This window comes from Pezoporus flaviventris, unplaced genomic scaffold, assembly GCF_033815535.1.
Source record: "Pezoporus flaviventris isolate CSIRO_AGI_PZ_B2104156 unplaced genomic scaffold, CSIRO_AGI_Pfla_v1 ptg000081l, whole genome shotgun sequence".
In the NCBI taxonomy this organism is placed as follows: domain Eukaryota; kingdom Metazoa; phylum Chordata; class Aves; order Psittaciformes; family Psittacidae; genus Pezoporus; species Pezoporus flaviventris.
This window is the reverse complement of record NW_026892629.1, coordinates 1,867,476-1,888,877: the sequence shown is the minus strand read 5'-3', so window position 1 is coordinate 1,888,877 and position 21,402 is coordinate 1,867,476. Positions and strand designations below refer to the sequence as shown.

Genomic DNA, 21,402 nt, shown 5'->3' with positions numbered 1-21,402 from the left:
TTAAAAGCAGGTCCTACGGAGTAAGCCCTCTATTCTGGTTGAATAATTTTTGCTGTAAAGCTGTGGATCTACTATCTCAAGCTGTATCCATTCTTCCTGTCTTGTCTTTTCCTTTATATACTTTTTCTTTATTATTTCTAAAAACAAAAGAAAGAGAAAACAAGCCACTCTTCAGCAAATCCTCTCTTTTAATGCTTTATTAGATGCTTTAAGAAGAGTGTATTCAGAGCCATTATAGCTATTGCATTAGTACCAGCTAGACAAAGTTCCTGTGTATTACTAAACTACATACTCACTGGTGATGATCACTGGTAAGTACTGAATCATATGTACAGACACAGTTGCCAGATAAACAGGCTGTCCGAAAGAGCACAGAGGGACTTTTTAATGTGTTTAAAAAAGTCTCCAATATTTCAATTTAATATGGGTTTCAATGAGGCTTTTAGTGTAGATTACAGCTGTTCATCAGATGATTGCTGTCCTCTTCTTCCACACCCACACTGCTTAGAAGTGCACCGGATAGTAAGATTTAAAAGATGAATTGCTATTTCTGTTTCTTCATCTTAAAAGTCTTTCTTAAAACTTCTGAATGAGAAATAGACTTTCACATTCTCTCACTGGTCTCATTTCAATGGTTTTATCTCATTCAGGATGTAGAGTGCGTGTACATATCCAGAGACAATTACTGTCATTAACGTATTCGCAAGTAAATAAATGGTATTAAATGTCAGTGAGAGCTACCACGGTTTTCATATTCAGTTACTTGACCATGGTTTGTTTTCTCTTCAATTTGGGGACACCGTTGTGAGTGCAATGTTCACTATACTTACTGTATCTGAGCTACTCTAATAGTACATGAGTGCACTACTGAACAGAGATCCATGGCCATCTGTATGTTTAACAAAAATGGAAAGGAAAATAACATGTATCTTCTGCATCTTATGCTAGACAGCAGATCTTCAAAACTATCTAATTCTTAGCAGTTTGTACTGTGTAAAATACCCCTGAGATTTCTTTTTCACTGACTAATTCGCTCAACAAACCCTTTGCAGTCTTATCTCAGGGTGATGATAATAATACTTGATTCTTTCAGTCATGTATTGGCTTTATTTTAGTATCATGTAATTATCTATATTTACCAGATCTAACATTGTAACTTCTCCATCCAAACCCAAGCTTTACTGGCATCTGACAGATTCTGTGATGAAGCTGTCATGCCTTTCCCATGATAGTTTGAACACAGTTGACCCTCTGCATACCAGTTCTCCATACCATACTAGGAGAGTGAGACCAGCACTACCTTCACATTCATTTGCAGTTCAAGAGAGAAACAAGTAGTTGTTACGTGGTGAAGAGGAGCTTTACAATTGAGCTGCCAAGCAAGAAAAGCAAGCAATACCTACAGAAATTGTCATTAAGGCTACAGCATTTATAACAGAAAAACAAAACATAGTATTAGTTGTGGAGTAAAAATGGGGAAGCTCAGACTACCAAGCTTTCATGTGTTGTTTTGTCACATTACACTCCCTCATTTGTTTCTCATCCCCATTTAAAAAGATTTTTTAGAAGGTAAGGGTTTGTTGTCCGTGAGCCATACATAGTTTATCTTGACTAGAGGATAATTTAAATGATTTTCTGAGTCAGGAGTAGCGTAGCTCCAATGTTTCTCACACTAAAGAATCTGTGGATAAATGGGCTTCATTTAACGAAATGAGATATTGAGAGGACTCTGATGTAGACTCTGAAGGTGAGATTAATCTCATGCTGAAGTAGATGTGTAAAGTAGGCACTTCTGAGATGCCGTTTATGTGATGTTTCTGTTGATTGTGAAGCCAGCGTACTGTGTACCTCTTCTCCTAAGCAACCATGCAGACTCCACCAGAAATCACCTGTTGCACTGCTGATTTATTACACGAAGACCAGCTACTTACACAGTGTGAGAATTTGGAGTGGAATGGAAGCATTTAGTCTGATTTTACAGATTCCGCTTTTCTGCAACACTGTTCATTTCCAGAAGGGAATATATGCAAAAATATTTTTCTCTAGCCAGGAAAAAACACTTTGTGACTAACTGCTAGTATTTCAACTTTGCTATGAAAAGACTGAGTAAATAAAGTTGAAATTGAAAGATTGCCACCAGTAATTCTGGAAACTTCAAGATAAAATCCAGTTAACATGAGGGATAGTATGTTTGTTATAGTATAACGTTCATGTCACTGAGGCCACTATAGTTAAAAACACTTCACCTAAGAGAAAATGTTTGGCAGGATCATGCCCAGACTTTTCAGTCAGGACAGTGGTTGGCAAAAAAGGAATCACAATTTTCCAATATTAAAATAACTACATTGTGGAGTAAGATTTCTCATAAAGGCTGCATTCTGGGACACACAGGCTTAGCCTGAGAGAGAATGTTTTATACAAATCTGCTACTTATTAAGGGTTTGGTGCACTTACTTAGACTGCATGACTTGTAGGCAGTTGGAGTCAAATCAGAATAACATAGTAAAATGACTGTGCAGATACATCTAACTGAATGACATACAGCATCCACGACAATTGCACGACAGTTGCTACAAAGAGTATGTTGCCTTGCTATCCACGTTTTATTTTCAGGCATGTACTTTTCAGGCAGCATAAGTCCTTCCTATTTTTAGAGCTGGCTCTGTGGTATCTCTCTGCCTGCTCTATGCTGGTGTTCTCATTTGTTAACTTTAGAAACTCAGTCTTCTGATTACCAAAGGCTATTGAAGCTGGTCACTGTCTGCCCATTGGTTTTTGTTGGCTCTGGATCAAGCCCCCAAAGAGTTCTAAAAATATATATGATATGTTTACAGAAATTACAATAACCTATTTAGAGTACAAACACATGGTAACTGATGACATCATAGGGGAGTATTTGAATGGTTTATATTAACAGATCCCTGTGGCTTTAACAATATAATTAATGTATTTTTTATGCTTAAGGTCTGTTACAAATTCCTGGGTTTTTTGTTAACATCATGAGTAACATATTTTCTGTTATATTATTAATAATTCCTCTGTATGTTCCGAAGCCAGATCATGTCAGTGTTAAGATTTGCATTAACCTGAATCAGTGTTGGGTCAGACTTTGAAATAAGTGAAAGCAGCAAAACCCAGGAAGTTTTGAACACTTTTTGGAAGTTTATATCACCTTATTAAAAAAAACAACAAACAAAACAAAAAATTAGATAAGCAAGATTTTAACAGAAGTATTTGTAGAAGTAATTTGGGTGTTTGGATTTACCCTTAAGTGTCTGTACATAGTCTTTTTGTCCAACATCACATACTGTGAAAGATAAGACCTTTCTAGGATAGATTTGTGCTATTGGGATGCAAGAAGCAACCACCACTAATGATTTAAAGCCTATTTCAAAAATAGAAGAAAATCAAATGCTTCTGCAAATGAGATAAAGATCTCTGAGAAAAACATGCTACTCTAACAGTTCTCAGTTTAATGTTATCTGTTGGTGGGAATATGGCCTATTTATGAGAAAGAGTAGATAATACAAAATAATATGCAAGTGCCTGCTGGAGTCTATTAATTTAAATTTAAAGGATTTATTTTATTTGCATCCCATTAGAAACAGGCTGGCATTCCTGTTTGCTTAGGTGTATTTTGAAAATGATTAAAATCATATTGAATAATGGCTTAAACCACCTCTACTCTTAAAATATTTAATGATTGCTTATTTTTTCCTAGTTTTCACTCAACAAATCAAAGATATAGGCATTAAAAAGTAGTTGATATTTTACATACTTATTCACTGTATATAGCCTTATGTCTTAAATATCTTAAGTAAACGTCCAAAACATTAAGCTGTTATGAAAACCTTTCCACTTGGTACAAGTATTATGTATTTCTTAGAGTATGGATTAAACCAGGGTATCCTGTAACCAGCACACATAAATCTAGTCCCTTTTGCTATCCTAGACTGAGCTCTCTGAAAATTTCCCATTGTCTTGAGTAATTACCAGCTTACCCACTACTATTACACGAACAAAGGTGGCATCTGCCAGGATATTGCTATGTACCTGTCTCTGTCCATGCCTTCCACATGTCTTTCTTCAGAGAAAGGAAGTTTTCTTATGTGAATGTTTATGGCTAATTGTGAGGAGGACTGGAACCACCCCATATATTTTTATAATTAATAGTTTTGACATAATTGTGAATTCCAAAGTGCCTTTTTGAGCCTGTGAATTTCCAAAGTGATTTTTGGGCCTGCTTAAGGGTGCAAGTTATTCAGCAGGCCCCAGCCATGAAAACACCCTCACATCATAGGCAATGGGATGAGGAGTGCCTTTCAATCTAAATGCATGTTAGTGCACTTTATAAGGTCTGGGAAAAGCTTGCAAAAATAAAACTCTGGAGCTGCATCAATAAGTATTAATGGTGGTTCAGTACCAAGAGAACCACAAATTACTAAAACCAGAAAAGAGGCTAGTGAAGAACTGAAGAGAACAAAGGTTTCCAAAATTTCATGTATAAGGAGCACACTAAAACCAACTTGTTCACAGTAATAGCTTTCCACAAGAAATGGCAACCTGTAAGCAAAAGTGGACACAGGCAATTTAACATGACTATTATAATTAAAGATTCTTGAAAGCGCATTGAAATAATCAATCTAATCCAATAGTCAGTATTTCAGAGCAACTGGTTAGGAGCACAGGTACAGCAGTGCGTGATGCAGTTCTTCCATCCATATCTCTGACCCCCTTTATTATTCCTTTTATACATGGGTGCTGTTGCATAGCATAACTTGGGCAACTACAGCTATTTTTGCACCAGGCAGAAATTATGACAATATATGTTCTACTGTCTTTACTAGTTGATAAACAGATGGCAGAATGTAACATACATGTTGACAGCAGCAGTTAAATGCAATTTTGAGTCCATTTGCAATTCTATTGTCACTCTTCCCCATCCACTTTCTCGAGTTGGAGCTGCGGGTGTATGGAGGGATCAGGACTGGAGCTGTCCCAGGGCTTAGCATGCACTTGGTTGTTACTCATCTATTTTGGATGGATCAGATACCAGTGCAGGTGGGTGGGCAATGTCCTCCCCACCTGCCTGTGACAGTCTGCTTCTGTCAGAACTTGGTGTGAGCACATTAAGCCTGAGCTATAACCAGTTGCATGTAAGTTCACTTTTATGTCTGTTCTTCATGCTGCATTATAGACCAGCCAGCGTTCATTAGAAAGTGCTCTTGGATTGCCAGCAGTTCCAAGATATCAGTCTGGCAGTCACTGGGCTGCCTGAAATTAATTTCTGTGTGAAGTGAGTATATTGCAAAGTGGGTAGGCAAAGTCCAAGTGACTGACTTTTAAAAGACAAGCATTCATTATACTTCCCTTTCCTGCTCTGTTCTTCCTCCTTATACACACTTCCTCCCACATTTTGACTACTTCTGTTGATCTGCTAAGTCATGGTACTTTTTAGTATGCACCTAGTCTTCCTGAATTTCAAAGAGAGAAGGAGTGCATGTATTTCTGTACTAATAAATGTAGCAATCAGAATTTAATATTTTTTAGCCTTCAATAATGTCTTGGGTAAATACTGGTTTTGAGTAAAAGGATATAACCTAAGATTATACCTGCAAGTATTTTTACTTAATCCAGTAGTTTCTTAGAGTCTTATCCTAATTCTGAACTGGATTTTGATCCATGAAATGACAGTGTTGGTTCTTCAAGTGCAGCACATGTAATTACAATGAGAAGGAGCTCTGTTTCTTTCTTTCCTCGTTGGTCTATCTTTTGCTCTGTCATATCACATTACAGCAGTACATAGGAGAGCTAATTCACACTCTCTTCCAGCTTCTTTGACCTCTTGGATACTCCAAATATATTTTACCATTGGTGAGTTGGAATAGTAAAAGTACTTGGTTCTACCTACTTTGCACTTCAAATCCACTTGAATAGATTCCTACAAGAATGCAGACATTAAAAAAAACTGTCCCTTTAGATCCAAATCCCCTGTTCTGAGACTGGTACAGTTAATTTTTAAATATTTTTAAGTGAAATTTCTTGGCTAGGTATTTTGCAACTTCTTCAGACATGTTTTAAATATCATCAGTATATGTACTTGATAAGCATTTAAACTAACACCATGCAGTTAATATGCTGTGCTAGTATTTAACATGCCAAAAATCACCTCTGCCATCCTACTTATTGGTCCCTAAAAAGAAAATGTAGGAAACAAGAATAGAATGAACAACAAAAAAAATCATATAAAAAGAGACCACATGCAAATAAACTAATTGCAAGTTTGCTTTTTGCTTTCTAACATCTGCATCTGCCACACATCACACACATGCATGTTAAAACTGTTTTACTTTTTGTATCAGACATGGTCTCTATGTTAAGGTAGCTTTATCAGGGAGTTATTCTGTGCCTCAGCTCTCTCCACACATGGCTTGGTCTGAGCACCAGTCGTTGTCCTTCTCTGGGAGCGCAAGTCAGAGGATCCAGATGACAAGTAGAGAAAAGAGCCTCCACCCTAAGCAGCATCTGGCTCTTTGGCAGATTTGTCAAGCACTTCTGCTAATGGGTTTGGATTTGCCCAGGGGTCTTTTATGTGGTTACATTGCAGATGGTCTGTCTGTTCTATCTGCTCCTTTTGAATGTTTTTATTGAAAAAAAAAAAAAGGGCAAAAACTTTCATCTGATCCTCAGAATTTACACACTCCTTTCTAGCTGATAAGCCTCTTTATAGGTCCCATCAGATGCCTGTGCAGGCTCTTTTCTGTTAGAAATCACAAAGCTTTCCATATATCCAAATGTGTGCCTTGAGTTCTGTTGGCAATTCACGGACTTAGTTCTCCAGTTTAGCTGCCAAGTGGTATAATTTTCTGTGATATGAGCCCATATTATTGTAAAATTTCTTTGGGAATTACTTTATGTAGTTTGTAAAGCAGAGGTAACTTTACCTTCCCTTGAAGCATGAAATATACGTGCCTTCCACTAGCCATCCACCTTTGAAAACCTAAGTTCAAATCTAGATTTGGGTAAATGTGAAAATGATTATCATGGTCTCAGTCTAATTCATAGGGGATTCTTGTCTGCCTTTTAAGAGAGGCCCAGGACTGAAGTAGCAAGTCTATGGGAAGGTATGTTTGGCACATCTATGGAGAAAGGCATATGTAGTGCCCAAATAAATAAAACAATTCCAGGGATCAGCTTTTTAGCAGAATTATTTCTTGTGTGGTGCAAGTGCAGAAGAGGGCAGAGAGTGAGAACGTCTTGTTTGGTCTATTTAATTTTAGTACTATTTCAATTTACAACTGAATCTCTGTCACTTTAATTTTTAAGGGGTTTGGGGATTTTATTTGCTTTTCAGTGTAGAAGTAACTGGCAGGTGACTAGGCATAAGATCATGTTTTATTCCTATGTTATTTCAGGCTTATGTCTTCTTTTCCTTCTAATTATATAGATTAAATTAAATAGAAAAAGACCTCAAAAACCTATGCTCTCAAAGATGCAGTGCTTTCCATGACTTTCTCAAAATAGCACCTGAGAAGCATATTCATCCCCCTTAGCACATGTTTCATAACAGTAATATTTCAAAATTTGCTGAGAAACAAAAATAATTGAATTATTAAAAAAAAATAACAAAACATGTTATTATTAATATCTCCTACCCTAGTGCCCTGTTCCTCAAACCAGGTTCTTGACCACTGGGAACCTGTGCTAAAAGTTATCTTATGTCCACAGTGCAGATGTGTGTGAACTTAAAAAACAACAGCATTGTGGGGTTGGTTTCCTTCTGCCCTGCATTTTCCTCAGGACTTGGGCAGAAGTGGATATTTAATGATTTTTAAAGGCTAGGCAGTATGTCAAAAGTCACAGTGAGGTCAAACCATTTGGTGTAAGGCAGGCTTTTAGAAGAGGGAGCTATAAAGGGCAGTTTCCACCAGGCAGGCTGTTTTCCACTTCTGCCTTGTACAGGGACAGTGAGGGAATGGTGTTGTGGCTCTGCCCGTGCCCTAGTCCTGTGGCTGAGCCTGGACAGGCAGGTATCCCCCTGCCTAGCTGGGATATCAGCATGCTGGCTGAGTTGGAAGTGTTACAGGTTTGCAGCTGGTACCTGCTTCCTGTGGCTCAAGGGGATAATTCAAGAGAGACTGTGCCCCAGAGTCCTCAGCAACACATATTTATTGACTCTTAGAAAAATCACCTACTTCACCCCAAATTAAATACCTACATAAAAACTGTGTGTATGCTTTAAGTCTCAAATTATAAAATAACTTGGGGAAATCAAACAGTAAAGCAAAACAAAATGTAGTGATTTGGTATCAGTTGTAAAGGGCAGACAGCGTGAGTACATTTATCAGGCATGATTCTCTGTCTTGCTCAGGATAGTAGAAATTGTTTTGAATGTAATTAATTACTAAAAGTGAATGCAATACTCTTCCAGTTCTTTCAGGTGTACAGGTAATAAAGTATCCTGGACTTAATAAGAATGATCAGATGCTGAATTAGTTAAAGCATCGGGAAGTGAGAAAATTGCATATATTTATTTTATATCTGAAACCTAGCTCATTGTTGTGACTGTTATTAGGGAACAGAAATAATTACTTTTGATACAAACTGTTTTGGAGCCAAACATAGTGTGCTCAGTGTGAGGTAAATTGCAGAATATTTGTCTTGGGAGCCCAGGTTCAGATCAGGTTTAACTTTTAGTGGGACTTTCACTGTTAAAAGTGAGATGGGTTAATCCTTCCCATGTTAAGATTGCTTGCCAGTAACTCTCTGTATTCTAGAGTTAAAAACAAACAAGCAAATGAACAAACAAAACCCCCAGGTAATCATAGAATAGTTAGGGTTGGAAAGGACCTTAAGATCATCAAGTTCCAGCCCCCTTGCTACATTCACAATTTCCTTGGGCAACCCATTCCAGTGCCTCACCACCCTAACAGGAAAGAATTTCCTCCTTATATCCAATCTAAACTTCCCCTGTTTAAGTTTTAACCCGTTATCCCTTGTCCTGTCACTACAGTCCCTAACGAAGAGTCCCTCCCCAGCATCCCTATAGGCCCCCTTCAGATACTGGAAGGCTGCTATGAGGTCTCCACGCAGCCTTCTCTTCTCCAGGCTGAACAGCCCCAACTTTCTCAGCCTGTCTTCATATGGGAGGTGCTCCAGCCCCCTGATCATCCTTGTGTCCCTTCTCTGGACCTGTTCCAACAGTTCCATGTCCTTTTTATGTTGAGGACACCAGAACTGCACACAATACTCCAGGTGAGGTCTCACAAGAGCAGAGTAGAGGGGCAGGATCACCTCCTTCGACCTGCTGGTTGCGCTGCTTTTGATGCAGCCCAGGATACGGTTGGCTTTCTGGCCTGCGAGCTCACACTGCTGGCTCATGTTCATTTTCTCATTGACCAACACCCCCAAGTCCTTCTCTGCAGGGCTGCTCTGAATCTCTTTTCTTCCCAACCTGTAGCTGTGCCTGAGATTGCCCCAACCCAGGTGTAGGACCTTGCACTTGGCATGGTTAAACTTCATGAGTTTGGCATCAGCCCACATCACAAGTGTGTCAGGGTCCCTCTGGATGGCATTCCTTCCCTCCAGCATATCAACCGAACCACACAGCTTGGTGTCATCGGCAAACTTGCTGAGGGCACACTCTATCCCACTGTCCATGTCAGTGGCAAAGATGTTGAACAAGACCGGTCCCAACACCGATCCCTGAGGGACACCACTCGTTACTGGTCTCCAGCCGGACATTGAGCCGTTGACCACAACTCTTTTCGTGCGGCCATCCAGCCAGTTCTTTATCCACCGAGTGGTATATTAAAAAAAAAAAAAAAAAATCTCTTTCCTCGGGGCTTTCTGCACCCACCTCAGCACAGTCTCAAAGAGGACTTCTTCAGAGTCCACCGTGATCTCTGAGTTCAAGAGCCAGTCCCTGACCAGGTGGAACAGCAGCGTGTAGAACTCCTCGTCCTGGATAACTCTGTAGAAGCTCCTCCTGATCATGTCCTGCGCTTTGAGGGCCAGCTGGTTCAAGGATTACATGTGCGAGAGGCTGTGAACCACCACGCAGTTGGAGAGGTTCAGCTTCTTCAGGAACTCCCCAAAGAACTCCTTCAGCCAGGTCAGGAGGAACCTGTCCGTCATCTCCAGCACCTCGTGCACGTTCCTGGGGCTGACGCGGATGGTGCCGGTGTACATGAACCCCATGACAGCCTCCACAGTGTCGGGGCCGCCCTCTGAGCTCCACTTCCACATCTCCACGCTGCCCGAGCGCGAATCTGCGAAGCTACCCGAGAGCAGGGGGGTTGAAGTACTCGGTGGCGGCGACCAGCATGGAGCTGTGCGCCCGGTACTCGCGGGCCGGGCTGGGCTGGGCTGCCCGTCGCCGAACGCCAGGGTGATATCGCAGTAGAGGCCGTGGCGGCGCTGCTCGTTCTATCGCCACGCCAGGCTGGAGCAGTGCGCGGGGCAACCGAACTCCTCTGCCTCGGCCTCCACCTCCCCTCCCGCCCGGGCCTGGCTGCAGCTGAGGGAAGGCCACAGCCACCACCATCTTGTCCGACATGCACAGGGCGCGAGCAATATTAAGAATGTTTGCATTAACATGTGAAGCTTGAATAGAACATGAAAACTACAAGGTTTTGGCAGTTCCTGTGTTCTGCCTGATGTGTCATCATAACTCATTCTTTCTGGAGCTGGATGAAGATTTTGCAAGGGCCCTGTACTGGTGGTTAGAGAAATTACAGCACACCTGAAAGAGCTTCTTTTCCCTTGGTCGGTCCCTGATGGAAAAGAGCCACGTGCTAGGACTCTGAAATTCCTATCAGATTTTTCAGATGGAACTCAGAGCAGTTCTGCAGAAGTTGTGGCATGGGAGGGAAGGCCACAGGCTTGTTGTTTGCATGTCAGCCATCCCCGCAGAAATGTTTGTTATTTGTTTGTGACACAGCTCATCATGTTGTAAGAACCACAGAATTTGCAAGTGCCAGTCACATCTGGAAGTGATCAGAAGTGGAAATGGGAGCTGTTGGGTGGACTGCTCTTTGAAAATGTGGCCCTGTGATCCAGGGACTTGCATTTAGACCGTATGTATCTGTAAACTGGTATTCTGCAGTTCATGTGAATTGGGTAGTTGACAGCTCATTGTGGAATGACAGTGTCATTATTGCTTTTGATTTATTTAAATGATCACATAATGACTCAAAAACTACTTTAGTCACCTTTTTTTAAGTAGCAGGTTAAACATGACTTTAATCTCCTCTGTACCTTTATATGTTTTCTGTTCACAGCAGGACTAGGAACCATGCAGTGCAGCCTGTGGGCTGCATGCCTGAGCTTGTGGCAGTGTGGGGAATATGCCAGTACCCAAGGTGTGGCATGGGATCATTGCCACTGTGCTAGGCATGGGTTTGGTGTGTGCCAGCTGGTGCCTGTCAGGCATGCTCCAGTACAGCCCAGTTTCAGGATGGACCAGCCTGTACCTGGGCTAAGAGAACTGAGCTCCCTTCTGTTATCTCTGCTATTCCATCAATCCCTGATCCTTGGCACTTCTTAGATTAGATATTCTCCATCTGGCTCCTGGAGTGGTTTTCTCCAACCAGCTTCTTTTTTTCTTTGAGGAGACGAGAAATACCTGTTCAGACACCACATTACCTCTTTCCAGATACTTCCTCCAGTGTCTGGAGCATACACCCAGAGCTAAAACCGTATCACATCAAACCTGTGGCTGTCACAATTCAGATAGCCCAGAAAAGAGATCTCAAAGCCTGGGATCCAGCTGGCCAGAAGGTATTGCTCTGCATAGCTTTGCTTTTTTGTGTGTGCATCAGTTTATTACATCAGAATATAATAGTTTCCTATATAAAACTATACTTTGTCTTTATCAAATCAAACCAATCCCAAACTGCGGAGTGGGGAAGTGAGGTGGAAGGGAGCCATATGGAAAAAAGGCTTCCCATTATCTACCTTTTCAGTGACAGCCTGCCTGTTTTGCTAGTGTAGACCTGTGTCTTGTAACTGAAGAAATCTCCTGAGCAACAAGAGGGTGAGCTGGAAGTTTATGCTGAGATAAATAATTTAATGTGTTCCCCACCCTTTTTTGGTCTTGATTTTTATCTGTTCATTTTAATACTTACTACATGTCTAAAAGGAGAATCCAGAAATGGCTTCTAGAAATTATTCTATGCTTTATCCGCAAGTATGGAAATCCAAGTTAATTTTCCTTATCTTTTAATTGTGTCAGGGAAACAACATTGTTCCCAATGGCATTCATTCCTAATAAAAGTCAGAAAGCAGTGAAAAACTAATGTAATGTGGATTTGTGGCCAACTGAACTGCAGTAGAATAGACAGTTTTCTGTGGTTTTCTGGAAACCACATTGAATGACATTAAACTGAAATAAAATGTCTCAGTCAATCAGAAAGCAGAGAAACCATACAGTTACTGACTTTTAAGCAAATAATAGTTTTCAGCAATTATACAGCATGACAATCCAAGCTCTCTGAATTCATTGCTGTGTTTAGTCATCACCAGAGCAAACCTAACCTTTTCACCTTCATTTTATTCCTTAGGCAGGAAAAGAAAATGTCAGTTTTTCTTTTCCAGCAAAAATAAACTTGAATTTGTAAGCAATTATTTTTCACAGTATTTAGCCAGATTTTTTCACTAGACCCATGAAGAAGCAATCTATATAACCCTTTAAATAAACTAATATCCACTTGTTACTATACCAGTGGCCATGTGATAGAGTAACAAAAGCTGTGGCCTTTGCCATTTGCTCCTGCAGTTAGAAAAGAGGGAGGCATAGATTTAATGAAGACAAAAATTACCTGGCAACTTGGTGTCAGGAGATACAGAGAATCTGAAGGTGGCACAGGGTCAGAAAGGGAGGGTGGTAGCAAAAGTTTACCTGGGAAACAGTGAGTGGCACTGGGGAAGAAGCTGCAGTGCTGTTGAAACAAATGTCCTTTTTCTCTAGCTGTGAACATCACAAGGAAGCGCACTCCAGTGCTGGCCTTTGTCACCAAACCTGCTTGCCCACGTTCTCACCTGATCCCTCTCCACCAAGTGCATCCCAAGCACTGACACTGACTGCCTGTCAGACAGCTCCTTTAAAATAATACTGTCTGAATAAAGATCTTTTGTTCCTAGAATTAGTTTGAATAGCCAAGAGAAAGACAATAGTCATGAAAGAAAAAATGAGATACAGTCACAGCCAGTGCCACTTTATGTCCCAAAGAATCACCTAAGGAGTCCCATCCTCTCTAAGATAAGCAGTATTGTTGAGATCAAAATGGCTGTTAAACAATATCAGGCATTTTTGAGTTTTCCTCAAATTATTGTTACTTTTTATTAGAAGGACCTTCTCCACAGTGCAGTTATTGCAGTCCCTGGCTAAAGGTTATTTCCCTGTGAGCTTAAAGTCATATTCTGGAAAGCTGCATGATGATATTCAAGCTTGTCATGAATCATCCATGTTCATAAGAAGCCTGGTATAGTCCTTACTGTACACTTAGAGTTCTACAAAGCTGAACCTCATGATATTTTTATTATTACCTATGTGATATCTTTTGACATAGAAAAACTCTAGTATTTTAATTCTTTGTTTCATTAAGGTTCTCTCTCTTTGATATCCTCTATCTGACATTGGTTGTAGGTTGACAGAGGAGAAGTATTTTTCTTGGAATATCAATGTGACATTAGTTTTGCTTTTCTCTTACTTCTTTAATATGAAAGTTGACACCCTACTTTCAAAACCATGAGAAATAGAAAATACACGTCTAGACTCTATCTTCCATCCCCAAATGGTTGCAAAATGTTTAGCACTTGTTTTCTGGATTGTTGAAGGAATAAAATAAAACTTGGAAGAGCATTTTGTGGTTTTGTCCCTATAACGTGGCAGTTTTTACTGCTTCTTAGCACTGTATCAGATCACTTTACAAGTTAAAAAATGAAGCCTCAAGGAGAGTGGAAAGGAGGTCTTGCTAGTGTCCAGCAGTATTATTTGTTTTTAACTCTCTGGCAAGCTCCCAGAACTCACATGGTGGAGAGGCATGCTTTTGTGAGCTTGTGCCTAGAATAGCGAAAGATCTGCTATTTTGGCCATCTATTAAACATGAGAAAAAGGAGGGGTTGATGAGCCTGGGAGAATAAGAGGGGCAGTCATCTCAATGGAAAAAAATTGTATCATTGTTTTGGTGTTTCTTCATTACCTTTTACAGTAGCAAAAAAAAAAAATCACAAAGGCAGCGTAAAAGCACATGGGAAAGAAAACATTATTAACCTGCATTTTTTGGTTACTGTAATGATTCAAATTGTTACTCGTTTGAGGAGTGTTCTTAGGCTGTGTATTATGTTGCGTGTTTGTGGAAGTTGGAAAAGGTTTTTTGTGTATTCCTGTGTTTATTATATGTGTGTGTGTGGATATTTAGCACCAAAAAGTCATTAAAAGTTTGCATGTATCTGTGTGTTAACGTACATATATTTATACGCATGTGTATATTCTCTGGAAATCTGTCCATCATTCAGAATACCTCTCTCCCTTCTATCTTACTACACACTGGAGTCTTTGAGAACTGTTAAAGGATTGGTGTAACTTGTTCTTAATTGCATTATTTACCATTTGCGTAGGTGCAAGTAAACATGAAAAATCCTTTGCCTAACTATGAATGTAATGTCTAAAATACAGATTTCTAAAAATAACCTAGAAAAAAAACTCTGTAAATGTATCTCTTGTTATTGATTTAAACTTTGTTGCAAATTTCATGTAGATTTGATTTGACTGAAGAAATCTCTGTGTGTGCATCCATTCTGATTTTTGGTCAGAGTGGAAGGCTTGTATGAGCCAGTTCAGACCATGTATGAAAGAGAGGTGGGCTCACTACCCATGTTCAGAACATGGTTGAATGACCTGGCTAAAACAATTTCTGTGGGAAATGAAAAAAAAAAACACCCCACTTGTCTTCAAAACTGTAGCTGACCGGAGAGCTGAGCTGACAGCAGTAGGAAACAGATTTAGCGGCGTCTGAGCAACTCTGTTTTGAGCTTTCATATTGCTCTGAGAGTTAATTTTAAATAAAGGGAAATTCCATGTTTAATTTCAGAAGCTCCAAGATAGCTCACATCTTACTTGGGACAAGGTTTCAGGTTTCAGTGTAAAACTTTGGGATATGTAGGAACTGTTACAACAGGAGGGATATAAGAAAAGCAGGGGGAAAAGTAACCAGAGAGAATGTGCATTTTTTCCACAATGAAGTTTAGTAAAGATTCTGCTAAAGAAAATTATGTGGAGAATTTCCTATCAAATAATTTTTAAAAGAAAAATCCTTTAAAAACCTTTTAAATTGATTAATTTGTAAACTGAATAAAATTATACAATTTTAAATAGCCTTTAGCTAGTCCCTCTTTCAATTCTGTTTCATTTTGGATTTGCTGCCAATTCTGCACAGTGAGGAATCAGTATTTGTAAAATGTTCTGGTTAGGCTAGGATCTGAAATACTTATTTTCACATTAGAATATTTATTCTTTTATAAATCTTTGATAAATGGTTTCATACTTTCAGTCTAGTAAAAAAGTGAAATACAATAAAAGTAGATTATGTGGTAAAAAAGTTTATATTTTAAAATACGATCTCTTTAAAGAAGTAAATTATCTAAATATTATCTACCTGTAGAATTCATGGATAATCAATGGAGTTTTGAGTTTTGTAAGGACCCAGCCCTTAGTCCATGTTTATAGTAGTTTAATTGGAAATGCAAATGGAATAACAAAGTTATAACAGCTCAAGTTTTCTGGAAATAGATTTTAATTCTGACTCAGAAAAACAGAGCACAAATGTGATTGTAATGAAAAAAAAAAAAACAGGAATCTTAAAAACACAACCCTAGAAGCAAGGTTTGACCTTTTAACTTTTAAAAAATGCAAGCAAAAGCTATACAGAAATACAGTGGTACACTTGTCAAATTGGGCAATCATAATTAACCATACTTAAACCTTCCTGTGCAAGGTTGGGTTATGATGCTGGGCTGTGCACTTTGGTGGTCTGGGGTGTATCACCAGATCTCTTTGGCTGCCTGTGTAAAGATGGAGTGGTGGGAATTTCTCTCTTTGGATGCTGTTCCTTAGCCAATTTCTGAACATAGGTTAACCCTTGAAAAGATGTCACTTCAGCTCAGGAAACAAAATGTGCTCTAAAGTAGAAGGTCCAGGATTCTTGTGCAGCCATCTTTTTGATACAAATGCTCTTCAATTTGGTAGGATTGTTCACATCAAGGTTGGAGTTAAAGACCCCAGGGAGCTGGGAGACCGTTCTGTGAAATGGGACATTTTAGAGATTTTTCCAGTAAGCCTCTAAAATGATCCAGTTTTCAAGGACATAAAGCATAGCCAAAGCAGAATAAAAGGCAAAACATTTTGCCAGATTTCAGGATTTTGCTTAGGAGATTGAAATCCTTCTAATGTTATTCAAACAAAGAGTCAAGACAAAATGAAAACATCTTACCAAGTAATCCATTTCCTCTCAAAATTTATCATTTGCTACAACTTTGCATTTTAGTCAGTTACTGTAAAAAGTAGTTTAACACAGTGCAAGAGGGGGAAGACTAAATCTCAAACAGTTGCGTGCCTGGCAGAGGGGCAAAAAATGGAAAATAAAGTTGTACGATGTAGGTTTTTAAGCAGCTTTAACAGCAAGCTTTATTCTGTTTAAATTGAAATGCACTGCATTTACCAGAAAAGAGTCTTCAATAAATAGCTGCATAAATTTAGAAGTATTAATTGGTTCTTCAGAGATCACTCTTTTTGACTTTTTTTAGAGCAGGAAAACACATACTGAACCCAAACCTGCTTCTGATTAACTCGATGAAAGCAGGACTCTGATAAACATTTAGTTTGACAAAACGAATTCAAGATGTTGGAATTATTTCATCCATTTTATTAACCATTTTTCCTGAATCCTCCATTCACTGAAACTGTTAAGATTTTAGCAGGGCTGTTACATCTTCCCGGGAATTTTTAGGCTAAAGGTAAATCAAATACATCCAGAAATGTGAATTGAATGACATCTGTTACACAGAAGGTCACATGTGCACTTCAATAAATAAATCACATAGGAATATATTAAAACAATCCCCTTGCTTGTTCACACAGTATAGAGCACCCAGGATAAGTATAATGTATGCACATGGTCTTGTGAAACTTTTTGTTGGTTTGGATATCATTTTATCCTTACTAGACTTTCAGTAAGTGCAAGATGTCTTTTTCTCATTAAGAGAAAATGTAAATTTGTAAATGCACTACTTTCAAAAGGTATTAGTTCATTAATTTGCTGTGTCTGTGGACTGGGATACCATATGCTTTAGAAAACAAATGTAAGGCAAATAAAATACTTTTCTGCACAAAAGTTTTACTGCTGGTATGGATCAAAAACTATTCCTTTTACAAAGTTTGACTGCTTATATTCTTTGCCAAGCAAATGAGTCTCAGTGGATTTGATTTTCTGATGAACAAAATCTGATCCAAGTAAAGAAATCTGACTCATTTGAGTGTGAGAAGTGCTAAAGATGGATACTTCTTAAATACACTAGCTAGGTAAATCGACAGTTTTGCTTATGAAATGCTGAAGCATTTGCATCTGTGGCCATGATATATGTCTGTCTGAAAAGAAATTATTGTAATTTTTATGCTAAACAACAACAAAAAAAAGCACTTGTGAACTTTTTAAGCTGGAACTGCCCATTAGGTATTTGTGGGGAAATCGTATCGAACAGGAAATCATGACATTGAAACTGCTAAGTGAACACGTGGGGAGTATTACACTGTATGTGCAATGAAACACTGTTTATTTTGTGTAGTATTCTCCTGCTCCCTTAAACACATGCAAAATGGAAACTCACAGGCTTTTTTTAACCTTTAGCTGTTATCCTTGTACAGGAACTACTAAACAAAAACTGATGGACTTGTAAACCACTTGATTGCATTTTATTTCATTTAACACCGATCACATTTCCAGTAGACAATAAATACAGTGCACTGTTGACAAATTTATAGAAACGTGTGAACAATTAGGTAAACAAATCCAGGTCAAAGTAGTTCAGATCTCAGTTTATGCCTTTGCATTTCCTTGAATATGGCTATAAAATTCTTACCTGCCGTTGCATGGCTTCCTGAAATAGCAGTTTTCCCCTGCTCATCTAGACTGCTGCTGGGAGGCTGCCCTGACAGTGGAGTATCAGTGCATCTCAGCTTTGATTTGAGTGTTTACCAGAGTAAATGAGATTCTTTGATTCGTGTGCCTTTAGGTAAGGCCTTGATGCATTTTCCAGTGCATGGTGCTACATTTCCTGGGACATATTCAAGACATTAAAGCTCTGAATCTGTGTCTTGGGTTAAGTGAATGTAATGAGAGGCAAGCTAAAGCATCCAGGAGATCAATGGAATTTGGGGGAGATCTTTTCATTATGTGGGTTTTATTTCTTTTCCTTATCTTGAAGGAAGAAAATAGATTTAGACAACAGACCCGTATTTGATTGAAAGATGCTGGGGTTTGGAGAGGGGTTGGATGTTTTGGGTTGTTGTTTTTTTTTTGTCCCAAGAGGAGAATGTGTGCAGCACGGAAGATAAGTAATTTCAAAGTGAAATGTGAAACTTGCAATACATATGTAAGATCTGGTTGTTGCATTAACAGTTTGCCACTGGTTTTCCTGGTCGGAATATAAATATACAGGAGCAGTTATTCTTATTTAACTATCCCAACTGCTCATCCCTTTCCTAGCCATTTCAGTCTTCTACAATGTAACTGGGTTTTCACAGCTCTGTAAGACAATCTTTCTGTTGGCCTTTGTAGTATACATATGGTAAAAAGTTCTCCTGTTGCAGATGGGCTGGCAACTTTGCTTATACATAGCAGAAATATTTCTTTGGGGAAAAAATCTGTGTAATTAATTCGTAAATGAAGCAAGGGATGGTCAAGCACTCACTGCAAATTGGATTGCAATTACCGGTCTAGCAAGAAATGCTCCTTGTCTACTTTGCCTGCATTGTCTGAGAAAGGCAGGTATGTTGTCACTGAATGAAAGCTTTCCACAGTCTCCCAGTACAATTATGACACTGAAATCCATTGCAGTCTAAAAACACTTGAAATTTTTCTAGTGTCCTAGAAATATCTCAGAAGAAAAAAGACACCAAGTAACTATTGAGAATATATGCTTCTGTAAGAGTGAAAAATCTTTCAGTACTGGTCATTCACATAGATGATCTGTTCCTATGTTTTGGTGTGGATGCAGTGACTGCTGGTAGATACAGATAACGGGAGACAGAAATTCCTATTCTGACATTTTGTGCAATAACTGGCTTTTTACTTAATTTCACTTAATTTTGTTTTCATCCAAGAAATGTCTCGTTTTTTCTCTAAGAAATACCTACATGCACGCATTTATCCATTTATCCCTCCAGGTGTCCATCTGTTTATACACTCTCCCTCGTACACATCGTTTACAAGCTTTTTGAGCAGTTTCATGAGCCTCTGTCATTTACTTCATAATATCTAAAAAGAAAGTGAATTATATGGGTGTTGTTGCTGTTCACATCAAATTATTAGCTAGTTTTGTTGGTTTGGTAAAGGGCAAAGATGACTTTTAAGGAACTTGTATTGACTTGTTAATCTGGCTGCATTAAATTCTCCAAGTAAAAAAAAGTGTCGTCAAAAAAGCAGATGATTACAGATAGAATCGCAATGTGTTTAAATACTGTTCCCTTCTTCTTTAACAGGTCTATGGAAATGCAAGATCTAGCCAGTCCTCATAATCTTGTTGGAAGCAGTGATGCACCGGGTAGTTCCAAACTGGATAAACCTAATCTCAGTAGCACATCAGTTACAACAAATGGAACAGGAGGTAAGTATAAGACACTACTGGCACATTGAAAGTTTTGAGCTAGTTTTCAGTCATAACACATTTTTAAGCAGAAATTCAAGGATGAACATAAACACAGTGTAAGCACAACAGGAATTATGATAAGATGGCAGCCATACCAGTGTAAATCTACTAATTCCAGCAGCACTTTTTTGACTGACACCGGTTGAAGCAAGAGGCAGAACTGTGCAAAAGTGAAACAATTAAAATCTTGAAATGGTTGATTCAAACAAAGTATTAAAAGTTTGTTTAAACCTGCTAGTAACTTGAAACATACAATTTTCTACATAATACTTCAGTGCTGGGTAATAATTTACTCTTATACTCTGAGCTACACATATTTAGGTTAATTTACAATCTCTGTCAAAAGAAGTACATCAAAATCAGGCTTAGGTAATATTTTTACGTGATGAACATGCTAATTCCATTTCTTTGCAAACAATGAAAGTTTATTGTAAAGAGATTTTTAGGTTTTCCACAAAAGTAACTGATCATTACTGTTGCTACCAGTATTGCTGTATCTGTTACTGTATGGACAGCACTACCACACAGCTACAACAGAGATGTTCCAGTGCTTTCAGATAACAGATTCTGCCTTAAGTGAATTGAATCAGTGGGAGATAGGGTACCAGATTCTGAGATGAAGTCCTGTTCTTGTTTGTGTCCATGAGAGAGAGACCGTGGATACAAGTCAAGCTAAAGTTTCAGACCTCTTTTTTTGGGTTGCGTATGTTTCTGTCTATTTTAACAGTTGGCACCAAGAAATTCTGTTTTTAGCTTGCTCTTTCTGTCCACAATATAAAGCTTTAATTTTTTTTTTTTTGCTTATTCCTATTAAAAAAAGGAAAAGTCAGTGTCACTAAAAAGTGCCTTTGAGTGTGGGAATAAGAAAGCTCTGAGGGAAGGGCTGAACCATTAAGGTTCAACGTATTTGTATTTTTAGATACAATCCTTATTCTGGCATAAAAGGAAGGGAAAACTTCAGGCGTATCATTAACGAGCACCAATAACTAGATGCCTCTATATTATACTTGCATAAATAAACCAGTTAAAATAATACTCATAAAACCATACAATGCAGTTAAAAGACTTAGCTCAAATTTCAAAACCAACTTACTTGCCTTGAAGACTACTCACATACAACTGAACAGACATTGGGAGAATGAACTGCTGTTATACCATTCCTGTTCTCAGGAGACAACATGACTGTGTTAAATACTGCAGACTGGTTGCTGAGTTGCAGTACTCCCTCTTCTGCAGCAAGTATGGGAGACTCTGGTACAGTGCATGCGTGTGCTGGTGTGCCTTCGTGACTGCTGTGTAACATCTCTCTTGGTTTGCTCTGTTCGTTTGTTATATGGTTTGAATATTTTCATAGCGTTCTTTTCTCCCCCCTTTTTTTTCCACCCCTTCTCAGAGGCATTTCCCACAGCCAGAAAACTGGTAGGAAGTTGCAATAAATGGTTATCTTACCATACTTTGAAAGTCATTTGGTGACAA

The 21,402-nt window shown here is 38.7% G+C and overlaps 1 protein-coding gene across 16 annotated transcripts in view; it reads left to right on the top strand.

Moving 5' to 3' along the window:
* The window catches only part of EYA4 (EYA transcriptional coactivator and phosphatase 4), a 150,699-nt gene that overhangs the window by 79,180 nt on the left and 50,117 nt on the right, over window positions 1–21,402 (top strand). For 7 of the 16 annotated variants that reach the window (XR_009747108.1, XR_009747109.1, XM_061474837.1 and 4 more), the window contains exons 4-5: window positions 19,760–19,884; window positions 21,097–21,180. Coding sequence is in view for 14 of the 16 variants with exons in the window: in XM_061474837.1 (XP_061330821.1) it covers window positions 19,760–19,884; window positions 21,097–21,180 (209 nt within the window). In the remaining 2 variants the exon portion in view is untranslated. The remainder of the gene's footprint in view (window positions 1–19,759; window positions 19,885–21,096; window positions 21,181–21,402) is intronic. The other 9 variants (XM_061474849.1, XM_061474844.1, XM_061474846.1 and 6 more) reach the window with 2 other exon arrangements.